The sequence below is a fragment of the Grampus griseus genome (genome assembly GCF_964374135.1).
Source record: "Grampus griseus genome assembly, chromosome: 15".
Classification (NCBI taxonomy): domain Eukaryota; kingdom Metazoa; phylum Chordata; class Mammalia; order Artiodactyla; family Delphinidae; genus Grampus; species Grampus griseus.
The window spans coordinates 62,704,396-62,725,055 of record NC_139009.1 but is presented as its reverse complement, the minus strand read 5'-3'; the positions used below and the strand labels follow the sequence as shown (position 1 = coordinate 62,725,055).

The 20,660-nt window shown below is 39.2% G+C and overlaps 1 protein-coding gene across 5 annotated transcripts in view; it reads right to left on the bottom strand.

Moving 5' to 3' along the window:
* DGUOK (deoxyguanosine kinase) overlaps positions 1 to 20,660 on the bottom strand; it is a 36,110-nt gene that overhangs the window by 3,961 nt on the left and 11,489 nt on the right. For 3 of the 5 annotated variants that reach the window (XM_082672658.1, XM_082672657.1, XM_082672659.1), the window contains exons 2-4: positions 19,971 to 20,083; positions 6,761 to 6,948; positions 3,105 to 3,252 (exon numbers count right to left, since the gene is read on the bottom strand). In XM_082672658.1, the coding sequence (XP_082528784.1) occupies positions 3,105 to 3,252; positions 6,761 to 6,948; positions 19,971 to 20,083 (449 nt within the window). The remainder of the gene's footprint in view (positions 1 to 3,104; positions 3,253 to 6,760; positions 6,949 to 19,970; positions 20,084 to 20,660) is intronic. The other 2 variants (XM_082672660.1, XM_082672661.1) reach the window with 2 other exon arrangements.

Below are 20,660 nucleotides of genomic sequence, written 5' to 3'. Positions count from 1 at the left end.
TGGAGCATAATCTATTCAACCGGTCCCTACTGATGACTACTGGGCTGTTTACAATAACTTGCTATTGTAAACAATGTTGCCTTGCACATGAACCATTTTGCCCATGTGGGAGCATATTTATGGAGTAAATTCCAAGGAGCATGATTAATAGGTCAAAAGTATGTGCACTGCTGGTACAGGCTGCCAAGCTGCCTCCTTAGAGGCTGACCAATTCACATTCCTGCCAGCAAGGTAGCTTCAGGATTTCTAAATATAGCAAAGCTACCTAGTTTTCCTGAGAGAAAAATATTATCAGAATTAATGAAAATGCGTATTTTTTAGAATGTGGCTTTATGGTTTCAATTATACACAGGGCAGAGCAATTCTTTTTATAAAAGCTATAATTATTCATTCATTGCTGGCAGGCAAACATTGATGCTAAAGTCTCGCCTGCTAAACTGGGCTATCATTTCCCTTTGCACTGTTAATTTGCTTAATAGAGCAAACTTTTCTTCCCTCCAGAAGCCTAGGTAAACTTCTATTTTGAGCATTTGGCATAATTGTTGCTTTACTGATATGGTTACAACAAGTTCTTTAAAAAAAAAAAAACCTGTGCAGACAGTGCTTTAGTCTGGTCCCTCTTTACCTCAGTCCTCATGGGGAGGACATACTGAATGTGAATAGGAAAGACAGTGCAGCTGGAAATGGCAGCTGCCCCTTCATTCCCCTGCCCGCTGCATCCTCACCGCCGGAAGAGCTGCTGTTCGGACTGCTTGAAGTCAGAGACAGCAACTGGACAGTGACTGCTAGTGGGTCTGGCCGCTGTGCTTCTCAAGCCCAGCATCCAGGTGCCACTTGTTCCCAGGCCTTTGCAGCACGCTGTGTCCAGACTGCAAACACGGCCTGGCTCTTGGAGGCACACTGGCCAGCTGCACTCTCTCTTCCCGATTCCATGGGGCACTGAGGCCCAGCCATTTCTCTTCTGATTTTTTACTGTTGGCTCGCTTGCTTTTTACAATTTAGGGGAGAGTAGGTGGGAAGGAGCAAAAGGCCCTACTTGAGCCCATCCCTCGAGCTCTAAACGTAGCATCTGCCAGGGGATTGAGCACTTGCACAGCTTTCTACACAGAGATGTTTTCACTTCTGTTCTGCTCTCTCTTAGATATAGTTCCCTTTGGGTCTCACAGAAGAGGTCAGTGGTGACTTCAGGGGAAGGATATCGACATTCCTGGTTCCTGGCTCTAATGCCATCAAAATAGCACCAAAATCCCCATTCAATATCAAAATGAATAAGCAATTTTTTTCTACCATCAAGTTGCAGTAATCCTTCAACCCTTATTCTACCCCAGCTGAAATACCCCAATTCGTCTCTCCAAAAAGATGTATCAGCCACACCATAAAAATAACAGTCACCACCACCACTGTCATCATCATTGTCTCTTCTCACAAAGTCATTCCAAGTACACAAAGAAGTGAGGAAGACGTTCTTCCTTCCCTTGCTGGGTCCCAGTGTCCCAGCAGGTTAGGTTAGGTTAGGTTAGGAACCAGGAAAAGGCTAGGTCAGTACTTTCAATTCTTCTCTTAATGCTTAGCCCCTCAATCTACTTCTGCTTTCAACTATCCATCCCATGAACTCCTACTGGAAACCTGTCACCTCTTCAAAATCCAACCACAATCTTCACTCAGTTCAAGTCCACAATGCTCTTACTCATCCATGAGCCCTCCTGGGGGCCAGGATTTTCCTCTCACCCTGAACCCTACACTCAGCTACTTCAAACCATCCTTTTGGCAGGGGTCTCCTTTTCCCCTAATCACTGACACCAATCCCTGCCCCTACAGTACAATCACCCTCATAATTGGCCTCTTCTATTCCTGCTCCCAGGCAATGAAGACTACTGTGCAAGAAGTCATAAATACGCAAGGCAGCTACTTTCAGCTTCATTATTTTCACAGAAGGTTCTCAGCCCTCTGGCTTCACTGCATCTCTAGCTAAGTTTCACTTTAAACCTGAGACTCTATTTACTTCCGTGTAATCTCTTTATTTCCTCCTATGATCTAGCTTCTGCCTCACAATCTTCAGAAGCTCCTGACACAAAGAGCCCCAATACCTGGTCCCTGTCACACCCAAGGCATTCAAACTGGTCAGGCCCTTCCATCCGGTCCTGTCGTCTCTGGCTCCTGTGAGTCTGTGCAGCTGGGGCTCTCCCACCCATTTTCTGATCAGTCAATCTGCTCTCAGCCTTCCCCCTTCCACAAGACTCAGTCCTGTCTCTAAGAGCACGGCCTCTAGCCTGAAGGGAGCTTTCCCTCCTAAGATAATGTGGTATATCTGGCATTTGACTGTATGTCAGATATTTGTCTAAAAAGGTGAGAACAACACATCCCTCAAAAAATAACCCCTGCCTTGACTCCCACTCCAGAAGAGCCCTTAGAAATCACTAGCCTGAGACACTGGATTTGACAGACAAGGACTCCTCTGGGGAAAGGTTTCCAGGGCCTGCGCACGGTCACTGCCTGTTGGCAGAGCTAAGGACCACTGCTGTCTCCAGAGACTCCAGTGCTGCTGCCATAACATCACCCTACTGTGTGCTGGGCTGGCTCCAAGGTCCAAGTCAGAGGGTCATGGGATGCAACTTCCACAGTCCATCTTGCCTTACCAGTGGCACCCTTAAGGTTCAAAAGGAGACTATAAATTAGGATGGTATCAGGATGAGGTGAGGAAACACTTTTCCTCCTCCTGACATGCTATTCAGGAAACCACCAAGACCATCACAGACTCTGATGACCCAGTTAGAGGGAAGGAAAAGCTGAGGCAACTGGCTACAGGTTAGCTGATCAGAGGGTCGAACCTGCAGACCCTGGTGATAAACATAAAGCCCAATTTTCTCTGTGTGGTTGCTACAGCAAGAAGGACACTTTCTACGCACAGGCATTGGCTTTAGCACTCTGCTTCAGAAAGCCTGTGGGTGCTCACGCTAGGATGGGAGGCTACTCATCCATTGCTCTCCGTGCTCCAGGTAATACCCACAATCGACCTTCTCCAACTGGAAAATCAGGGGCTCAGAGAACATCACCTCTTAAGTTTCATATGGCCCTAAAGTCTAAGGCTTTAAATTCTGTGTTACCTGGGGAGCAGCCTGGAGGTAGATGAAGCCATGTAATCTGAGCCGGCTGGCAAACTCCTGCAGGAGAAAATAATGCCAGTCCTGATAGATATGCCATTCGATGTCACTGAGGGAACCATTTTCAAAAAGAGTCTTTGCAAAGATATACCTGATTGGAAATGTAAGTAGGATGGGGAGAGGGGAGGAGAATGGGAAAGGGAATGAAAGGCCAAAGAAAGAGAGAAGCAAAAAAAAAAAAATCAATAACCAACTTGTTCCATGTCTGTCCAAACCACTTAACCTTTCTAGCTCCTCATCAATCTTTTTTTTCTTTTTCTGTTTTAACTGAAGTATAGTTGACACTTAACCTTTCTAGTTCCTCACCCATCTTTAAGAAATCTGAATTCTTCACCTATGTCTCTCCCTCCTTGCTCAACACTAAGATGAGAATAGAATTTAGACTTCAGAGGCCAAAATCACAGCTCTCTGGATGGATTAATCCACTGGAAGAAAAGGAACACTGAAAGAGAATATCATTGGTCGCTAACAATTTTCCCTGCTGGAAACCAGTCAAAACATATAGCAAATGGTGCATGTAAACTCAAACTTGCATGTAAGCTCAAACTTTTAAGATTTCCTTATTATTACTGCAAGTAAACCCCCAAACAAAAAGCCAATCTAGTATAAAGCACCCACCACTTTTAATTTAAGGACTCAAGCCTTCTGAGTCTCCAGGCTACTGAGCCAACTTTTTGCCTACTTGAGAAGTAGAGCAGGAACTGTATTTAAACGGTGTCACCTATGGAGCAGTAAATGCACTTCCTACTAACTGCAGTATTAGCAAGAAAGCAGACTCTCCTCCAAAGCAAGCACATATAAGCTCTTGCTTCCTCCGCTTCTGAGCTTCTAATCCAGATACAAGAAAGCTAAATCTAAAAACCAAACTAGTTTTGCCCCTTGCTTACTTCCATAACTAAAGGAGGATCTGGTGAATAGGAAATAAGAGTTAACTAGAAACCATCATGTCAGGAGGGTCAGTTCTGCTTTCAAACCTCAGGCATCTTGATACAAAACACAATTTACATCCTGAACAATGAACTCCAGTTTCTAAGGCAACGCTCAGCAACTGGCTACTTCTGGGAAAATGAAATTCAGAATCCTTATCTATGAATGGCTCAGGGAAGTATACACCGCAAGGCTGCGAGTGTTGCAATAAGAGAATGGCTTGCAGAGTCACACTCCTGAGTCTGGCCTGGCTTCAAAATTCACTAGCTGTGTCACCAGGGGCAAGACATCAAACTCTCAGCCTGCTTCTTCCTCTGTACAAAGGTAACAGTTGAACGCAACTCACAGAGTTGTGAGGACTGTATGTAATACTTACAAGGTGCTTACAAGAGTGACTGGCACATAGTACTCAAGACACCTTAGCTGTCACTGTAACTACTTCATCATTAGGCTATGAAGGCACTAATTTGGGAGCTCCAGAAGTCAACTCTTCCAGTCTGGAATGGCTTAGCTAAAGCCTAGCTGAAGGCAACAAAGAAAAGAGGCGAATTTCTAATTCAGTATCTGAAAAATGTTTTCAGCTTCTTCACAGGTAACATGGAAATTAAGATCTTATAAAGAGAAAGTAAATATCTGTTAATAAGTCCTATAAAAGGGCCCTCGCCTTTTTTGAAGATGAGCACTTCTTTATTTCTCCAGAGCTGGTGGTGAAGGGGCAAGAGGGCATAGAAGGCCGTGGTGCTGACTGCTGAGGGGAGGGAACCCTGCAGCCCGAATGCAGGGGCTGCAGGGAAGAACCAGCTTAAGGACCTAGGCATAAAGGTCCCTGCTCTAAAACCACATGCTATTATTTTCTTTCAACTCAAACAGAAAAGATTTCGATTTCTCCCTCCCTGTCATCCACTCTCCCAAACAAGCCATGTTCCTCCTTTGGAACACATATAACACACATAAGCACACGTGCAGTCTCAAAGTTCCCCGTTAGACTAAGGTCACCGTGAAGGCAAGGACTGGGTCTGCTCTGCTTACTGCTGCTGTCCAGTGCCTAAACATAGGCGGCATTCAACAAATCTGTGCTGAGCAAATGAATAAATGGATAAATGTTTAAAGGAGTAGAAGTCCCAAGGTTTTGTACCTTCTAAACAAAGTATTCTATTTCTAAGGGGTCTCTCACATGTCTATCTCACTAAAGGGCTGGAAATCAAAAGACTGATGGTAGGGACTTCCCTGGCGGTCCAGTGGTTAAGACTCAGAGCTTCCACTGCAGGGGACACAGGTTCGATCCCTGGTCAGGGAATTAAGATCCCACATGCTGCACGGCGAGGCCAAAAAAAAAAAAGATGGTGAATGTTTCCAAGCAGGTAGTAATATGTAATGCATCTTCCTAATTCAAGAGGCATGGCTTGGGAGAGGGGAAAGGAAAATAGGTAGTAGGATATCCAACAGTTGAAAAAGAACTAAAATCTATAGCCCAACCATTTATAATTCACATATTTCGCTTTTATAAAGAGTAGGCTCTCTCTTGGGGTCCACAGAGAAGGAATGCCTAGTCTATAGGGTTTGTTTTATGTATCTTGAATGATTTTTAAGTAATGTCTAAAAAAAAAAAATCACAATACATTTACAAATGTATTCTTATTTTTTTCCCTCCAGGAGGCTTTATGGGAGCACTAAGGAGCAGAGCTAGTTTTTCTAATTTGGAATTGAATGGGTAACCAATCTAGTGTTTTCAGAAGTGAGTGGACAATAAAAATGCAACATTTTCCATTTTGATAACTCAAGGGGCTTAAGATAGACCATCATGCCACCATTTCACACTGACAGAGGTCATTCATAACCTTCAGATAAAAAACCCTCAGTGATGTCCAGATTAAGGCACCCTCACTTCATCTTCAAATGGCTTATACACAAGTCACAGACTGGTTTTGTGGCAGAACCAGGAATTCCAGAGCATAGATGGACTAGCTCCTCTAGAACAGACGGGCTGAATTCCCAAGTTATCTGCGAGCTTTCATTAAAAGTGACTCCTCATCTCACTCCCTCAGGTGGTCAGGATGATGCTCTTCGTCTGACCTGTAAGAGATTGGATGTCTCTTACAGATTCTGGCCAACAATAAGCCCTGCCACACAACAAAGGGTCAAAAAAGGTTAAATCCAAGATAGAAGCCAATTTTACAAGTCTGCTATTTCTACTCAGAAATCCTTTCTTGAAGAATTTAAAAAAAGGATAAATTTATTTCTCCTATCATTTTAGGAACACATTTTAATTCCGACTGCTTTTTTCTCCCAGGTGATAACCAACCACTGATTCATTTGGTTTCCTAGAACATATGCTGCTACTTAAGTGTCTATTCTGTGCCTTTTAGCATGTAATGGTTATACTAGGTAGCTACCCGCCTGCTTCTATGCTAGAAAAGAATAAGGAAACATAATCAGTGCCAATGTGAGAAATTAAATGCATTCAGATTATGAAAAACACAGTCTCCTTTCTTGACATATATGGTAACTGTGAAATTATAAGTCTGAACAAATCTGTATAGTGTTGTCTTTAAAAAGACAATTTTTTCAAGTATCATTTTCAATGACAAGAGCAGTGCAGAGTCTGAGCAAGAGGAGAAAACATGCAGCGCTAAGCACAGAGCTTGTGACTGCTGGAGGGCTCAGGGTCTTACCTGTCGCTGTATACAGACCTCTCAAAGATCTGTACTGCCTGCTTGGCCTCTAAGAGTTTCTCAGGGAAGGGCTCCAACTGTACTTTCAGGCGGCTCATAAAAGAAAATGTCTGGAATGTGTAGCACCATCGTGCTGGCTCCTGGTACATCATATCCAGCAAGTTTCCAAGACTGGGGGCAGTGCAGGCCTAGAGGTAAATTATGAAAGAGGAGAATTTCCTAGAAGGCATATTTACTTCACAGTGTTTACCGCCCTTCTACCCATCCGCCCACAAGTGTAATAATCAATGAGAGATGCAATTACAAAAGTTTCCTTCCACTAAAAAGATATAATCACATCCCTCAGCTTAGTCAAAGCTACATAATCAAGGAAGAGATTTTCCTACCTTACTAGACAAGAATCTGACAGAGGGAGATGACATGCCACCTTCAGCATACCGAAGAACAGCAGAGGAAGAACCACCCATAGAATTAGCACATTCGCTGATTGGTGGGTTTGTGGAGCATGTTGGAGGAGGACTTAACAATCAACAACCATCTGAAACTCTACTTGGAATCAGATGTTTCCACCGTAACACTATGTTGCTTCTCTTTTGAGCTTCCATTTGTGGCTATTTCTTTCTAAAACTTCAACCCAGACAAGAAAGTAACTGATTATTTGAAAATCCAACCAACCAAACCGAGTTCTCTCTCCCTTATAGCAAGGCTACAGTTTGTTAAACAAACAAATGAACAAACAAAAACAAACAAATCCCTCCTCCTCGATTCTAGACACTTTATGAAAGGCATGTGAAGACCCACTTACTCAGCAGGTGCAGGTGGGAACGTGTCTAAGATACTCAGGAACCCCGGATTCTTTCCTGGGCTCTGCCACTGACTCAACCCAAAAGTGAGTTTTGCGAAAAGCACTCTGATCTGCGTTCATTCAGTCACCATGAACTGAAGGCCGGTGTGGATAAGATGCTACGTGAGCTAGGTGCTGTAAGGGGTACAGAAACAAAACTAAGATTTATCTCAATGTTCACTGTGCTATGTTATCTCATTTAATCTTCAAAACCGCATCATGAGGTAGGTACTACTGTTATGCCCATTTTCTTGAGGAGAACATCCACTCAGAAAGGTTAAGGAACTTACTTGTCCAAAGTTTCATGGTAAGTGTTGAATGGGGACTCAAACCTGGCTTCCTCTAACTTCTTCATTCTAATATTTCTCCATATAAAGGCAAGCAAGACATGGTTCCCAAACTCAAGTAGCTCATAATGCATATGGAAAGGGGGTGACAAAGATATGGAGAGCTAGACTATAAAGCAGAACATACAACAAAGGGGTGATCACGGTATGGTGGAGGGAATCTGAGAAAGTTTCTGGAAAAAAGTGGCATTAAGCTGGGAAGTAAATGATACATAGAATCTCCACAGATGGAAATGGGGATTAAGAAGAAAGTATTTCAGGTAGAGACAAAAATACACGGGGTGGGGGGAAAGGTTAGACAACCACAAGTGGTCCAGTTTGGCTAAATATCACCCCTGGATTCCAAAGAGGGGTCCTATGCTTTGGAAGCCTTCAGCAGAGTATGTGTGTAGAGCAGAGTGGATCACAAAACAACTTCCCTGCTTTCAATTCTGCAACCCACAAACACAAACCAGCCTCACAAATGGCCCCTGGCCGAGAGCTGGAGGTTGAAGCAGGAGGACAAATTTGAATCTACTCGAGTCTCCGGTGGTGTCACTAGAGACTGGAGGCAGCCCATGGTTACAGCATAGCTCTGAGACTGCAGGGAAGCCTGCTGAGTGGAGTAGGGCACTGCGATGGCAGATGCACTAGGTTGACTGGGCGGGGATTCTACCAGCAGGCTTTGGGTTACCAAAGGGAGCCTGTTCCAGAATAAAAAACTGTACAGAGGCCTACACAATTTCTAAAGAACCTATTTCAGCTACAGAACGTATGCAAATATCCCTTCAAACATATACACAATAGAGGGACAATCACTGGATATAAAAATATCCAGCAATTCAAAAGGAGTGGACCCATCCGTGTGTTCAGGACAAGCAGCCTCTCAGGAGACAGAGCTATTGCCACAAACAGGAGAAAACAAAAAAATCTCAATGGGACTTGAGACTGCCACGTTGATGAGAACAGGCTATCATAAAAGAGGAACAACTGACTTTCCTGGCAGTCCAGTGGTTAAGACTCTGCACTTCCACTGCAGGGGGCATGGGTTTGATCCCTGGTCGGGGAACTAAGATCCCACATGCAGCGTGGCGTGGTCAGAAAACAAACAAAACGGAGCAATATGAAAAGAACATTCTTAGAGGAGAAAAACGCAATTGCCAAAACAAAACTCCCAATGAAGATAGTAACCAGCAGACGGTAAACTGCAGTAAACCTAACTAGTGAATATCATACAGAATATCAACTCAAGAAATTTCCCCTAAACTAAGAGAAAAAAAGCAGAAAATTATGAAAGAAATAAAAAGAAATACAGTTTAGGAGATCCAATATACATTGTTATACAGTGGTAGGGTATTTTTTGTTTTTTCTTTCTTTTCTCTGGAAAGATACATCAAGATGTAATGTCACTTGTGTCCTACCTGACAGCAGTGAGTACAATTTTGTATCAAACAACTTTTCAAACAAAGGCTAAAATGATGTGCAACTTCACAGTACCCATATCTCAGACAAAGCTACCTATCCAAAGCAAACGATTTTCCTTCTCATGAGATAAAATTCCAATATAGAATGGTGAAATGCCACGCCCAATAAAAAAAGAGATCAGCAGAGGAAGACCACTACTCATAAGGTCTCCTTCTCATCAAATTTCACCATCACTGAGAATCACTGTCTAGTAGAAACATGACATATCTCTAGGTATTTTAGAACAGAAAGGAAGTTTAAAACCATGCTACAACTAGGAGTTATAGTCAGGGGGAACTGATCAGATGAAAAAGAAGCCAAAATCAAAGAAAAAAATTGAAGAAAATCTCTGAAGATGTGAGACTTTCCACCAGAGAAACTCACTAAGTACCAGAAAGGATTTAATATAGATTTACATACACAGCTTTCACACACACACACACACACCCAGACCTAACCTAGCAAGATGTCAACAATTCATGAAAGCAAAACAAAACAAAAACTTAATGAGGGGGAAAACATTAATTACTTATTAAAAAAAAAAGATCAGAGCCATATAACACTTCCCTACAACAGAAACTAAAGACATTTTAAGACAAGAAATCACTCAGAAATTATACCAACCACATTCTGAAAAAAAAATGCTCTAAAATATATTTCAACCAATTGGAAAATGAATCAAAATAAAGAATTAAGAAATGGGAAGAAGTAATAAGAAGACAGTGGTCAGTGAATGACCAGTAGAACAGTTAAGTATAAAGTAATTATTATGAATGTGGTGAAGAAGTTTACTGCCAATTTCTATAGTTAAAAGAGAAATTTCAGGGAATTTCCTGGTGGTCCAGTGGACTTGGTAGGACTTGGTACTTTCACTGCTGGTATCCAGGTTCAATCCCTGGTCAGGAAACTAAGATCCCACAAGCCTTGTGGCATGGCCAGAAAAAAAAAAAAAAAGAGAGAGAGAGAGAGAGAGAAATGTCACTACGTAAAAACATTCTGGATCTATAAAGCTATAGATTTCTATACCTGGGGGATGGAGTCTGGAGAAGAAAGTAATAAAAAAAAAAGTAGTAAAATTTATTTTTTTCTTTCATAGAGACCCCATTAACATTGATAAATAGGTTTAAACATTTATATATATATATATATTTTATTGAAGTATAGTTGTTTTACAATGTTATATTAGTTTCAGGTGTACAGCATAATGATTCCGTATTTTTGCAATTTATACTCCATTATAGTTTATTACAAGATAATGGCTATAATTCTCTGTGCTGTACAGTATACCCTTGTTGCCTCATCTATTTTATACATGGTAGTTTATACCTGTTAATCCTACATCCCTAATTTGTTCCTCCCCCTTCCCTCTCTCCTTTGGTAACCACAAGTTTGTTTTCTATATCTGTGAGTCTTAAACATGTATATTTTTAATTTAAACGTTTCCACTAGTAGAGTAAAAATAGTAAAATTTCCATACGAATGAAGGGGAGATAAATGAAAGAAATATTCAAATACAGCAAAAAGGAAAAAAAGGAGATGAAAGCACAAAATAAGGTGGCAGGAATAAATTAAACATAATCATGATAAAAGAGAAAAATTCCCAGGAAAGGCAAACCCTAAGATTGGGTAAAAGCTAAAAATCCTGTTCATAAGTGAAACGCCTAAAACAAGATGACATACATTAGCTGAAAGTAGAGGGGCAGCAAAATCCACCAGGTAGATGCAAATAAAACGAATGCAGATGTGGCAAAGCTGTATTAAGAAAAAAAAAGCACTGGGACTTCCCTGGTGGTCCAGTGGTTAAGACGCCACGTTCCCAATGCAGGGGGCCCGGGTTCGATCCCTGGTCATGGAACTAGATACCGCATGCCACCAATAAGAGCCCACATGCCAAATAAATTAATTTAATTAATTTTTTTAAAAAGCATTAAATTCTACAAGACTAGTAAAGCAATAAAGACGCCACAAAAAAGTCATGAACCTTTTTACATGGAATAATAAAGCACTGAAATACAAAAATATAAAGTCAATTAAAACTACAAGGAGAAATAGACAAAACACAATAAAAGAACAAAACTTTAGTACACTTCTCTCAGAATTTAATAAAAACAGTAGACTCTCAGAATAAGAATTTGGAGGATAAGACTCTTAATCATTATTTTTTCCCACATATCTGAAACTGGGATACATCTTATAATGCTTACTAAACGTAATAGACATTTTAATTATTCCTTAGAAGTGTCACTAAATTGATAATGTCTTATAATCAATGACATCTTGGAATTTATAAAATATGTCACATCAAACTACATATACCTTACAGATAATACATATTCTTCTTAAAAGTCCATGGCACACTTATCAAAATTGATCATAGATAGTCAATGAAGAAAATCTCAGTAAGTTTCCTCAGTGAGAAACTGGATAAGCCACATTGATCATAACAAAATAAACTCAGAATTAACAAAATAATAAACATACAAAATCTACTCAGAATATGCAAAACACTAAAAATAAATCTTAGGCAAAAAATAAATTAAAACTACAATTACAAACTCTTCAGAAATTTCAGTTAAATTCTCATATGTCAAAATCTAGAAGACAGGGCCAAAGCTTATCCCATGAAAAAAACTTCCTGTTGCAAATGTTTTTATTATTAAGGCAGAAAAAAGGGAAAAATACACAAATTAATCATTCACACTAAAGAGCTTTAAAAATGCAAAGAAATTCTGAGAAATAAATAAATTTAAAAGCAAAAATTAATGAATTAGAATGCAAGCCCCAATAGAATTAAAAATTAAAATCCATTAATTGGGTCTTTTTTTTTTTTTTTTTGTGGTACGCGGGCCTCTCACTGTTGTGGCCCCTCCCGTTGTGGAGCACAGGCTCCAGACGCGCACGCTCAGCGGCCACGGCTCATGGGCCCAGCCGCTCCGCGGCACGTGGGATCCCCCCGGACCGGGGCACGAACCCACGTCCCCTGCATCGGCAGGCGGACCCTCAACCACTGCGCCACCAGGGAAGCCCTAATTGGGTCTTTTAAAAAAGGACAAATAAATAGACAATCATCTATCAAACCTATTCCTCCCAAAATATTCACACAGATAAGCAACATCAGACAAAAGATACAAAAACTCTTGATACAGAAGAATTTAAAGTATAAAAGAATACATGTAATAATTTTACATTATTAAATTTGAAAATCTCAATAAAAGGGCAATTTTCTAGAAAACAAAATTATCAAAACTGATTAAAAACCCTGAATAATAACTGAGGAAGAAACAGTTGTCTAATAACTATTCCCCCCAAACAGCACTGAATCCATGTAATTTTAAAACTGATTTCTGTCATACCTTCAAGGAATAGATAATTTCTATGCTAAAAATAATACAAAGCTTCCAATTCACTTTCATAACCCTGATGGTAAAACCTGTCAAAAACTGTACACATAAATATAATACCAATTAAATTTATTAATACACACAAAATTCCAAACATATTAGCAAATTAATGCAACAGTACACCATGACCAAAAGGGTTTATTCTAGGAATGTGAGGATGACATCATTACCCAATCTATGACTAAAACTAAAAGGAAGAAAGAAAAATCCCACGGTTAACTCACTAGATGCTAAAAAAGGCTTTTGATGAAAACTCAACATCTGTTACTGATAAAAAGTTAATATCCTAGTAATAGAAGTACCTCCTCCACATGGTCTATTGAAATGAATGACAAGCACAGATCTTAACAATGATACATTAGAGGTACTTTCGCTAAACACAGAAAACATAAAAGTGACTACCATCACTGCTATTATTCAATATTGTTCTGGAACTTCTATCCAACAAAAGAAAACAGAAATGAGGTTTGGATATTGGAAAACTCTTACAACTGATTAGAATTTAGAGAAGACTATTATTTTCTAAAATCTCAAGCAAATAAAGCAAAAAAAAAATTAATGTGAGAATTAAGTCACACAAGACATACAACAATCAACTGCTTTTCTTTCAAATAGCAATAACCAGTTTGAAACAGATGAAGGGAAAACAGATCCCAGTCACAATAACAACAAAATATATAATCACTCAGGAATAAACTAAACAAGACTATTACTGGGGATTCAGATAAAAACATGGGGAAAATCAGACTCCTGTAACTTTTAAAGTCACACAAAGAATAAAACCTTAAAAGCAAGAGAAAAAAAAACAAGTGCCTGTTTTTATAATCTTGGCTTGTAAGAGGTCTTTTTAAACTTTCACGTCAAAGGCAGTAACTAAGAAGAAAACAATAGACTTGACCACATAAAAACTTAAAAGCATTATATTGCAAAATACATCATACAGAAAAGGAAAGAAAAGATGACAAACTGGTGAGAGTATCGACAATATATGACAGAGTTAAGATATATTTTTTAACATCTTTATTGGAGGATAATTGCTTTACAATGGTGTGTTTCTGCTTTATAACAAAGTTATACATATACATATATCCCCATAACTCTTCCCTCTTGAGTCTCCCTCCCTCCCTCCCACTCTCCCTATCCCACCCCTCTAGGTGGTCACAAAGCACAGAGCTGATCTCCCTGTGTTATGCGGCTGCTTCCCACTAGCTAGCTATTTTACATTTGGTAGTGTATATATGTTCATGACACTCTCTCACTTTGTCACAGCTTACTCTTCCCCCTCCCCATATCCTCAAGTCCATTCTCTAGTAGGTCTGCGTCTTTATTCCCGTCTTGCTCCTAGGTTCTTCATGACCTTTTTTTTTTTTTAGATTCCATATATATGTGTTAGCATACGGTATTTGTTTTTCTGTTTCTGACTTACTTCACTCTGTATGACAGACTCTAGGTCCATCCACCTCACTACAAATAACTCAATTTCATTTCTTTTTATGGCTGAGTAAAAACTGTATATGTATATATGTGCCACATCTTCTTTATCCATTCATCTGTTGATGGACACTTAGGTTGCTTCCATGTCCTGGCTATTGTAAATAAAGCTGCAATGAACATTGTGGTACATGACTCTTTTTGAATTATGGTTTTCTCAGGGTATATGCCCAGTAGTGGGATTGCTGGGTCGTATGGTAGTTCTATTTGTAGTTTTTTAAGGAACCTCCAGACTGTTCTCCATAGTGGCTGTATCAATTTACATTCCCACCAACAGTGCAAGAGGGTTCCCCTTTCTCTACACCCTCTCCAGCATTTATTGTTTGTAGATTTTTTGATGATACCCATTCTGACCAGGTGAGATGATATCTCATTGTAGTCTTGATTTGCCTTTCTCTAATGATTAATGATGTTGAGCATTCTTTCATGTGTTTGTTGGCAATCTGTATATCTTCTTTGGAGAAATGTCTATTTAGGTCTTCTGCCCATTTTTGGACTGGGTTGTTTTTTATTTTGATATTGAGCTGCACGAGCTGCTTGTAAATTTTGGAGATTAATCCTTTGTCAGTTGCTTTATTTGCAAAAATTTTCTCCCATTCTGAGGGTTGTCTTTTGGTCTTGTTTATGGTTTCCTTTGCTGTGCAAAAGCTTTTAAGTTTCATTAGGTCCCATTTGTTTATTTTTGTTTTTATTTCTATTTCTCTAGGAGGTGGGTCAAAAAGGATCTTGCTGTGATTTATGTCATAGTGTTCTGCCTATGTTTTCCTCTAAGAGTTTGATAGTTTCTGGCCTTACATTTAGGTCTTTAATACATTTGGAGTTTATTTTTATGTATAGTGTTAGGGAGTGTTCTAATTTCATACATTTACATGTACCTGTCCAATTTTCCCAGCACCACTTACTGAAGAGGCTGTCTTTTCTCCATTGTATATTCTTGCCTCCTTTATCAAAAATAAGGTGACCATATGTGCATGGGTTAATCTCTGGGCTTTCTATCCTGTTCCATTGATCTATATTTGTTTTTGTGCCAGTACCATACTGTCTTGATTACTGTAGCTCTGTAGTATAGTCTGAAGTCAGGGAGCCTGATTCCTCCAGGCCCGCTTTTATTTCTCAAGATTGCTTTGGCTATTCGGGGTCTTTTGTGTTTCCATACAAACTGTGAAATTTTTTGTTCTAGTTCTGTGAAAAATGCCATTGGTAGTTTGATAGGGAATGCACTGAATCTGTAGATTGCTTTGGGTAGTAGAGTCATTTTCACAATGTTGATTCTTCCCATCCAAGAACACGGTATATCTCTCCATCTATTTGTATCATCTTTAATTTCTTTCATCAGTGTCTTATAATCTTCTGCATATAGGTCTTTTGTCTCCTTAGGTAAGTTTATTCCTAGATATTTTATTCTTTTTGTTGCAGTGGTAAGTGGAAGTGCTTTCTTTCACTTTCAGATTTTTCATCATTGGTGTATAGGAACGCAAGAGATTTCTGTGCATTAATTTTGTATCCTGCTACTTTACCAAATTCATTGATTAGCTCTAGTAGTTTTCTGGTAGCATCTTTAGGATTCTCTATGTATAGTATCATGTCTCCTGCAAACAATGACAGCTTTACTTCTTCTTTTCCCATTTGGATTCCTTTTATTTCTTTTTCTTCCCTGATTGCTGTGGCTAATACTTCCAAAACTATGTTGAATAAGAGTGGTGAGAGTGGGCAACCTTGTCTTGTTCCTGATCTTAGTGGAAATGGTTTCAGTTTTTCACCACTGAGGATGAGGTTGGCTGTGGGTTTGTCATATATGGCCTTTATTATGTTGAGGAAAGTTCCCTCTATGCCTACTTTCTGCAGGGTTTTTATCATGTATGGGTGTTGAATTTTGTCAAAAGCTTTCTCTGCATCTATTGAGATGATCATATGGTTTTTCTCCTTCAATTTGTTAATATGGTGTATCACGTAGATTGATTTGCATATATTGAAGAATCCTTGCATTCCTGGGATAAACCCCACTTGATCACAGTGTATGATCTTTTTAATGTGCTGTTGGATTCTGTTTGCTAGTATTTTGTTGAGGATTTTTGCATCTATGTTCATTAGTGATATTGACCTGTAGTTTTCTTTCTTTGTGACATCCTTGTCTGGTTTTGGTATCAGGGTGATGGTGGCCTTGTAGAATGAGTTTGGGAGTGTTCCTACCTCTGCTATATTTTGGAAGAGTTTGAGAAGGATAGGTGTTAGCTCTTCTCTAAATGTTTGATATAATTCGCCTGTGAAGCCATCTGGTCCTGGGTTTTTGTTTGTTGGAAGATTTTTAATCAGTTTTAATTTCAGTGCTTGTGATTGGTCTGTTCATATTTTCTATTTCTTCCTGGTTCAGTCTCAGCAGGTTGTGCATTTCTAAGAATTTGTCCATTTCTTCCAGGTTGTCCATTTTATTGGCATAGAGTTGCTTGTAGTAATCTCTCATGATCCTTTTGTATTTCTGCAGTGTCAGTTGTTACTTTTCCTTTTTCATTTCTAATTCTATTGATTTGAGTCTTCTCCCTTTTTTTCTTGATGAGTCTGGCTAATGGTTTATCAATTTTGTTTATCTTCTCAAAGAACCAGCTTTTAGTTTGATTGATCTTTGCTATCGTTTCCTTCATTTCTTTTTCATTTATTTCTCATCTGATCTTTATGATTCCTTTCCTTCTGCTAACTTTGGGGTTTTTTTGTTCTTCTTTCTCTAATTGCTTTAGGTGTAAGGTTAGGTTGTTTATTTGAGATGTTTCTTGTTTCTTAGGGTAGGATTGTATTGCTATAAACTTCCCTCTTAGAACTGCTTTTGCTGCATCCCATAGGTTTTGGGTCGTTGTGTTTTTGTTGTTTTCTGTTTCTACGTAGTTTTTAATTTCCTCTTTGATTTCTTCAGTGATCTCTTGGTTATTAAGTAGTGTATTGTTTAGCCCCCATGTGTTTTTTTTTTTTTTCGGTACGCGGGCCTCTCACTGTTGTGGCCTCTCCCGTTGCAGAGCACAGGCTCCAGATGCGCAGGCTCAGCAGCCATGGCTCACGGGCCCAACTGCTCCACGGCACGTGGGATCCTCCCGGACTGGGGCAAGAACCCGCGTCCCCTGCATCGCCAGGCAGACTCTCAACCACTGCGCCACCAGGGAAGCCCGTGTTTGTATTTTTTATAGATTTTTTCCTGTAATTGATGTCTATGATATTTAACATACGAGTTTTTATGAAGCCATTACAAAAACCTGCAGATCTCAATAGAGAAAAAAAAAAAAGCAAGAGGTTTGAATAGGCATTTCACTAAAGAATACTAATAAATGGCCAATAAACATTAAAAAGTTCAATTCACTGGTAATCAAAGAAATGTAAAATAAAATAACACACCATTCATTTTCTTGCCTCTCAAATCAGAAAGGATGAAAAAAAAATAACACCCAGTGTTGCTGAAAATATGAGAAAAATAGTACAACTTTTCTGAAGGAAAATTTTATAAAATATAACAAAAGTCTCAACAAAACATGTTGTTTTTCGACATCAAATTCCAGTTCTAGATTACCCTCAAAATTAGCTATTAAAAAGAAAAAAGATATAGCGACAAAAATATTCATCATTGTGACATTGTTTATAATAGGGAGAAATTAGAAAACTAAGTATTCAAAATAAAAGACTGAATAACTAAATGATAGTACACCATATTATGCAGTATACAGCAACCATTAAAGTGACATTACCTTGTAAAGGTAAAAGGAAGAAGACCTTGGATATCAAGTGACACGCAAGTGACAATCACAATTTTTGTTTTAAAAGAGGAAATGTATATATGTTCTATACATTTATATAAGTGTATGTAAATATATACATTTTCTCCTTTGTAGATAGAAATCTAAAAGGACAAAAATGTTAACTGTTTTACCACTGGATAATGGGATTATGGGAGTAATAGTTATCTAAGTTTTGACAAAATTTAGTGGTTTAAACAAAAAACATTCATTAAATCCATTTCTGTTGGAAAGGAATTTGGGACACAGCTTAGCTGGGTGGTTCTGCCTCAAGGTTTTCCATGAGATTTCAGTCACGACATTGGCTGAGGCTACAGTCATCTGATGACCTGACTGGGGACTGAAGGATCTGCTTGCAAGACTCACTCACAAGGCTGCTGGCAGGAGGACTCAGCTCCTTGCTGCATGGGCCTCTTCACAGACAGGTATGCTGCATTATATGGCAGCTGGCAACACCAGAGCCAAATGATCAAAACAGAACAAAATGGAAGATACGATGTCTTTTATGACCTACCATAAAAAGTCACACACTGTTAAACCTGCTACACTGTATTCATTAGAAGCAAGTCACTAAGTCCAGGTCACACTCAAGGGGAGAATTAAGGTCCACTTCTTGAAGGAAAGAGTATCAAACCATTTGTGGATATATTTTTTAAATCCCCAAAACAGGTGACCTGTGGCATACTCAGAAAAAGATAATTTATTTTCTAAATGGAAAAGTTAATTCACAAATACACACACGCATGCACACATATACATATAGACATATGGAGACAGTTTAAAAAACAAATATCCTCAATAAGTATTTTATTTGTCTGCCAAAAAAGGTAACACAATCCTAAGTTGGAATAACACATAAATGGCACCCAGAACAAGTTCTATGATATTCTATACCATTTAGACTACATCCAGAATGTCCTGTTCAGCTCTGAGTACCACTCTTACTAAAATCTAGGTGGAAAACTAACAAACTGGAGCACATCTCCTAGACAAAGTTACTTCAGCATGAGAAATAGTCTGGAGGAAAACGGTATTTGGTTTCAAAGAGAGAAGACTTCAGGGGGAGAAAAAGCAGGCAAATCATTGCCTTAGAAATGTACGAAGGGTTGCCATATGGAAAAGTTACAAGACTTCACAGGCAGAATTTGAACCAATGAGTCAGAGTCACAGGTATGCAAAGTGGCTCATACAAGAACTTTCTAACAATAGGTTGTAAAAACAAGAATGATGCACTCAGTGAATGTTCCCAGGACTGCAGGAGTCTGTGGAGACTGAGGCATGGTGCTGCTACTCCCTCAGCTACCTCTAGTGTCCACGTTCAAATTGGTTCTTCCCTACTCACACTGATGTGGCTGGTGGTTTGGTGCTGTCCCAAAGCAACATACCTGACACTAGGGCTTAAGCCACGAGGCATACATGGAATGTACAGTGCTTGGGATAGCATTGTACATAGTATGCACTTTATATAAACGTTAGCTATTATTTCTGCATTGACTCAAAATGTGACAAGATGCTCTCTAAGGTCCCTTTCAATTTCTAAGACTTCATCAATTAAGTTAAAATCATTATAATTAACTACTAATCCTTATGGTCAGTTTCAGTAATATACTTAAAGGTAGGAATGACAAAATTAATCTTCAAAGCCAGGATGGCTGGACATGCTTTGGGAAACCACAAAGAACAGAGACAGTCACTTATATAGACATGTAAAAACCACGAAAATCAAAACTAAACATATTCAAACAAGTCATATCCTCTCTGGTGTACATGGTCGCTTTAGGCAATGAAGGTGCTGATATTTTAAAAAGGAGATTCCAACTGGACTACTTCACCTACTCAGAGCAAATTAGATTATTACAATTAGTTTATTCACCTATGCCTGCCAACTACCCACCACAACTGAAAACTTACGTTTTGGGTGCCAGCAGCCTGGACATTCTGCCATGTTGCTACAGGTTCTGTAGCTACGTGCCACTCTGGGTGAGTTTTCGTGAGTAACTTCACAAAGGTGGATTTTCCCACAGCTGCAATGCAAACAGCATGTATTGGGATGCATCTCAAATCAGGGTTGCAGGAGAAGGCTGCTATTAAACTCTGTCACAAATGCCCAACTCAAGGGAACAAGTACCAGTTTTTCCAATTTCAAAACTCAGCAGCCACATCACTGTCAGACTAACCAGTCACCATAATGAATGCAGGCAACAGGGAGGAAAAATACCCTTAAGATTTGATTTGTAATTTTAATGTCCCAACCTCTCAGAGGAAAAGAGAATTTAATAACAGTTAAAAATGGAATAGACTCTCAAAAGTAGATAAAATCAGCTACATGTGTTGTAAAGCTTGAATCGCACAGTCCTATTTATTCGGTGACAGTATAAAAATTACAAGTTTTTCAAGATAGAAAATGAAGACAATGACCCTCATTCATTCAACAAATCTAACCAATATTCAGGGAGTGCTATTATGTGCTCAGACTGTCCGGCACTGGAGGTACAATGGTAAACAAAACACAGGATGGATTTTGCCCTCACAGAGCTTGTACGAGAGACGGATACCAAATAAACACATGAGTAACTAATAACAAATTGTATTAAGTGCTAG